This window comes from Theropithecus gelada, chromosome 1 (assembly GCF_003255815.1).
Source record: "Theropithecus gelada isolate Dixy chromosome 1, Tgel_1.0, whole genome shotgun sequence".
Taxonomy (NCBI): Eukaryota; Metazoa; Chordata; class Mammalia; order Primates; family Cercopithecidae; genus Theropithecus; species Theropithecus gelada.
The window spans coordinates 141,891,052-141,897,055 of record NC_037668.1 but is presented as its reverse complement, the minus strand read 5'-3'; the positions used below and the strand labels follow the sequence as shown (position 1 = coordinate 141,897,055).

Genomic DNA, 6,004 nt, shown 5'->3' with positions numbered 1-6,004 from the left:
AGGGGAGGGGAGGGGAGGGGAGGGGAGGGAAGGGAAGAAAGAAAGAAAATAACAAACACTGGCAAGGATGTGGAGAAACCAGAACCCTGTGCACTGCTGTGGGAATGCAAAATGGCACAACCACTATATAAAATAGTACAGCGGTTCCTCAAAAACTTGAACATAGAACTACCATATGATCCAGCCACAGGTCATATCTTTTGGGTATATAACAAAAAGAACTGGAAGCAGGGTCTCAAAGAGAAGTTTGTATACCCATGTTTGTAGCAGCATGATTCACAATAACCAAAAGGTGGAAGCAGCCCAAGACCAAAAATGGACGAGTGAATAAACAAATTGTGGTCTATATACACCACAGAATACTATTCAACCTTCAAAGGAAGGAAATTCTGACATATGCCACAGCATGGATGAATCTTGAGGATATTATGCTAAGTGAGTTATGCCAGTCACAAAAAGACAAATACTGTATAATTCCACTTATATGAGGTACCCAGCACAGTCAAATTCAAAGAGACAGAAAGTAGAACAGTGGTTGTCAGAAACTAGCGGAATGGCTAGGCGCAAAGGCTCACACCTGTAATCCCAGCACTTTGGGAGGCCAAGGTGGGCAGATCACTTCAGGTCAGGAGTTCCAGACCATCCTGGCCAACATGGCAACACTCCATCTCTACTAAAAATACAAAAAAATAAGCCAGGCATAGTGGCGGGCGCCTGTAATTCCAGCTACTTGGGAGGCTGAGGCAGGAGAATCGCTTGAACTCGGGAGGCAGAGGTTGCAAGTGAGCCGAGATTGCGCCACTGCACTCCAGCCTTGGCAACAGAGAAACTCCATCTCAAAAAAAAAAAAAAAAAAAAAAGAAGAGGAAAGAAATTGGGGGAAGAATGAATGGGAAGTTTTTAAATGTGTATTTAGTTTCTGTTTTGCAAGATAAAAAAAATACTGGTGATGGAGGGTGGTGATGGTTGCATAGCAATGGGAATGTACTTAATGCCACTGAACTGTGCATTTAGAAGTGGTTAAGATGGTAAATTGTATGTTATGTGTATCATACCACAATTTAAAAATAAATAAGTAAATGCAACAAGTAAACTTATAATGCACCACATTTCTGGATACCCCAATCTATTTGCAAACCCCTGAAAGGCCTCTCGGGAGGAAAAAATAATAATGAACCATTTAGGAACAGGCTAATTTTCTCAGCGTTCAGTGTATGTTCCTCATAGAGATAGGATCAGAATCTTTACTGATTCAGGAGTCTATTCAATAACCTGTAAGATCTTAGAGGATAAGTTTGCATTCTCTAATGTAACCTTGTGGTATATGAGCATGAGCCTGCCCAAAAGCAGCTGTGTGATCATTTTTCACTGATGATTAGGGATGGAGAGGTTAAATTTTGACACACATTTATTTACTCAACACACACTTGAATACTCCAGATAGGAGCCCTTCAATTGCACCTTCCACATTACTCAGGTTCCACTGCCTCATGCTCTGAATTTTACTTCCTCCATTGACAGCCATAAATCGGCACATCCAGTCTACAATTACCGCATTTCCACAGACCATGAGAACAGGTGAAGACACGGTTTGGGGAAGAATAGGCTATGTGGTTAAGGAGGTAAAGTCTCTAAGGATTTCAAAGAAAGGAGAAAAATTAAGCAAAGGTTAACTGAAACCTGACTTTGGTCTCTAAAGGAAATTTGTCTCCCCCTCCTTCCCCTACCCCAAGACCCTTGGGATCTGCAATAGTATCCCTCCCTAAGGCTTTTCACCACCCAGTGGTGACAACCCAGGTTCCCATGGCCCATCATTTATGCCTCTGTAGAGTTCTTACTTCATTCTGCCTTGGGCATCAGTCCTTTTTTTTTTTTTTTTTTTTTTTTTTTTGAGACGGAGTCTCACGCTGTGTCACCCAGGCTGGAGTGCAGTGGCGCGATCTCGGCTCACTGCAAGCTCCGCCTCCCGGGTTCAGGCCATTCTCCTGCCTCAGCCTCCGAGTAGCTGGGACTACAGGCGCCCGCCACCACGCCCGGCTAGTTTTTTGTATTTTTAGTAGAGACGGGGTTTCACCATGTTAGCCAGGATGGTCTCGATCTCCTGACCTCGTGATCCGCCCGCCTCGGCCTCCCAAAGTGCTGGGATTACAGGCTTGAGCCACCGCGCCCGGCCATCAGTCCTTTATTCACACCTGTGTCTCCCCACACTTTCCATCAGAGCTGAGACCACAGCTCACTCCTCAGTTTCTCCCTGACCACCTTCCCAATCAGTGCAGAGCCCATGCCTGGCACAAAACAGAAGCCCAAAAAAACTGTCCGTTGAAATGAAATGTGGCCGTCTTGAAATTAGAATATAAAACCATAACTCCCAATCTGGATTTTATCAACATACCAGGTAACCTCATAGATTTCAGAGGAGAATGGGAAGATGAACCACGGTGTGTGGGAGGGCAGCATGGCCAAGGAGTTATTCTCAGAGATGAAAACTGTTGCGCAAAATCAGCAGGATCAAAGCAAAAAGGGTAGAGGTAGCTGGAGTTAAATAGTGATTTTGACCATTTTAGAAGAAGTACTCTCCCTTTATCTTCCTGTTTCAACCACTGCCAAGAAAATAGGAACCCTGACTTGATTTCCCTATCATGGCTTAGAAGACAAAAGGTGCCCAGGTCTTTTCATAGTCCCGCTCCTGAGACATTGCTATGAGCTCTGTTGAACAGAGCACTTTGTATGGATGAGCTCAATTCTCACTCTGTATGGGGGCAGTTCTCAACCCTGAGGTTAAATCACTTGACAAGGGTCACATAGTGATAGGTCATGGGCCGAGGTTTTGGGAGGACCGTTCTCCACCCCTTGCCCTTGAGCTTTGGGTAGTATCAGTAACTACATTTAGGAGCCCCTGCCTTCCATCCGCATCCCCAGAGCCCCAGCTCCCACCTCTCCACTCACCAGCCCTGATGGAATGTCCATTCATGACCTTGAGCAACCATGCACCTTTCAGCAATGATGTTGTCACAATTTACCAGCAGGCTAACTGTATCCAGCACTGAGTTGCTCCATTGTGCACTGGTCCAGGGACCATATGCATTAATAACAACTATGTATTCTGCATCTATTATGTTCTGGGCACTATGCCCTGAGATTTATCTCCAATTCTCATACCAACCCTGAAAAATAAGGTGCCAGTAAATGCCATTTTACAGATGAGAAAACTAAAGCTCACAGAGTTTACCTGCCCAAGACAACACAGGCAGGGCTAGGATTCATATCTAACTTACCTAGTTCCAAAGCTCATCCATGCTCTTCTCTCTATACCTCACTGCCTCTGAACAAGAGTTCAGGCTGGCTATGGTGGCTCACATCTGTAATCCTAACACTTTGGGAGGCTAAGGTGGGCAAATGGCTTAAGCCCAGGAGTTCAAGACCACCCTGGGCAACACAGCACAATCCTGTCTCTACAAAAATATATAAACATTAGCCGGGTGTGGTGGCCCATGCCTGTAATCCCAGCTACTTGGGAGGTTGAGGCAGGAAAATCACCTAAGCCCAGGAAGGTTGAGGCTGCAGTGGGCTGTGATCGCACCACTGCACTCCAGTCTGGGTGACAGAGTGAGACTCTCTGTCTCAAAAAAAAAAAAAAAAAAAAAAAAGAGTTCAAAAGATGGTGGGGGGGTCCAGGCGCAGTGGCTCACACCTGCTATCCCAGCACTTTGGGAGGCCAAGGTGGGTGGATCACTTGAGGTTGGGAGTTTGAGACCAGCCTGACCGACATAGAGAAACCCCATCTCTACTAAAAATACAAAATTAGCCAGACATGGTGGCACATGCCTGTAATCCCAGCTACTTGGGTGGCTGAAGCAGGAGGATCACTTGAACCCAAGAGGTGGAGGTTGTGGTGAGCTGAGATCGTGCCATTGCACTCCAGCCTGGGCGACAAAGCAAGACTCTGTCTCAAAAAAAAAAAAAAAAAGGTGGTGGTGGAGGGGTCTGAAATGTGAGATCCAGACACTTAGGATCCACAGCCTCAACTTCTCCCTCAGTTCCTCCTGATCAGATGTAAGGCCCCTCCACCCTGTATGTCACTCAACAGCAAGCCCGCTTCCTTACCGTGGGCCGCTTCCAGATGATGCCTTGAGTTTGCGGAGAGCCTGGTCCAAGATCCTTGTAGCCCAAAGCTGATGGACATGCCGGGAACTCGGGGTCCTTAAATAGGACCCCTGAGTCCAAGCACTGTTGCCTCAGGGTCTTGAAATCCTGGCCCAGGTATTTCAAAGCCTTTTGGTTGGAGCCAAGACCTTGAGCGGCAGCCCGCTGCCTAGATACACCAGCCGCCTGGGCTGCCATGCCATGGACTCTGTAGGGTGGACTGAAGGGCGAGGCTGCACCGTACTCTCAGACACCTGCTCCACTGGGAGGGGAGCTATAAGGCACTAAGGGAGGTGGAGCAGACAAACATTTCACCTGAGGCCCTGTTCCAGAAGGAAGTGAGTCATGGTTAGGGACAAATATGTACCCAAGGTCCAGGCCAATCTGCCCCACCTTCTTCTTCTGCCTTTTGCAAATCATTTGGGGTCTGGGAACCTTCCAGGGCCCATCCCAGGCCATTAGCCTAAGAAATCCATTAGGATCTTTACCCCCACCCCGGCATCCCCTCCACACACCTCTTTGCAAGATCCGCTTGCCTTGCATCAAGCCCATCGACTAAGATAAGAAGGCTCATTGTGCAGCTTGAAGCAAATATTCACCGAGGAATTGGAGGCATGGCTCTGAGCAGGAAGAAGGCAAGTGGTTACTACAGGGCCCTCTTCCTGCCAGAAAAGTTTGGGTCCATATTTCCTAGGAAAGCAAAAAATATCAGAGAGTGGTGATTCATAGGCCAGATTTGGAATAAGCCCTACTGGAGGAGGTTCCACCTGTAAGTGAAGGCTTTGGCCTCTGACTGCCTTGGTTTCTATCCTGGCTCCCCCAGTAATTCACTCTGTCATGTTGGGCAAGTTATTTAACCTCTTTTATCCTAAATTTTTTAATGTATGAACTGGAAGATCATAGGAGACCCTACCTCAAAGGGTTGCTTGGAAGAGTGATGAGATAGTACATGTCATCTGCTTAGAACAGTATGGAAGTAACATTCAGTGAATGTCAGGTATCACTATTCCTTGGAGCCAGGATTCCCAGAGAGGCCTTGGAATCAGAAGCCTTGATTCCAATCTCAGAAGTGAGTTACAAGCTGTATGACCTTGGATTAGTCACTTCTCTCTGGGCTCCAGTTTCCTACATCTGGTCTACCTGAAGGATATCAACCACATCAATGCTTTTTGAAGTTCAGTGTTTGTGGCACACTAGAAAATGGTCCCCCAAAGATACCAAGTCCTCATCTTGAGAACCTGTAAATAGTCCCTTATCTGGGAAAAGGGTTTTTGCTGCTATGACTAAGTTAAGAATCTCGAGATGGGAAGATTATCCTGACCCTAAATACACAAGTGTCCTCATAAGAGGAAGGCAGAGGAAGATTTGACAATAGACAAAAAGGAGAAGCAATGAGATGAGGCAGACAGAGGTTAGTGAGATCCTGCCCCACTCCAGGGAACACTAGCAGCCACAGGAACTGGAAGGGGCAAGAATGGATTCTCCCCTAGAGCCGCTGGAGGAGTGTGGGCCTGCCGACATGTCGACTTCACAGCCTTGGGACTTCTGGCCTCCAGACCGGTGAGAGAATACATGTATGTTGTTCTGAGCCACCACATCTGTGGTCATTTGTTACAGAACTTGCAGGAAACAAATACAGTGTGCAGAAGAATCCCCCGGAGCACTCGCTCAAAATGCTGATTCCTTAATAGGTGCTACCACAAATCCTCCACCCCCATTCCCCCAAAAAAAAGAGTTATAATTCAGAAGGTCTGAAGTAAGACCCAGGAATCTGTAGTTTTCAAACCATTACCCCAGAGATGATGCTAATACAAGGATCCAGGGCTGCCCACTGAGAAGCTCTGGACCAGCCGAACTCTGA

At 46.8% G+C, this 6,004-nt stretch overlaps 1 protein-coding gene across 1 annotated transcript in view; it reads right to left on the bottom strand.

Moving 5' to 3' along the window:
- Positions 1-4,428, bottom strand: part of CAPN8 (calpain 8) — a 75,096-nt gene extending 70,668 nt beyond the window's left edge. The window contains exon 1 of the mRNA XM_025398115.1: positions 4,105-4,428. Within this exon, the coding sequence (XP_025253900.1) occupies positions 4,105-4,341 (237 nt within the window). The 5' untranslated portion in view covers positions 4,342-4,428. The remainder of the gene's footprint in view (positions 1-4,104) is intronic.
- Between the last annotated feature and the right edge of the window lie 1,576 nt (positions 4,429-6,004).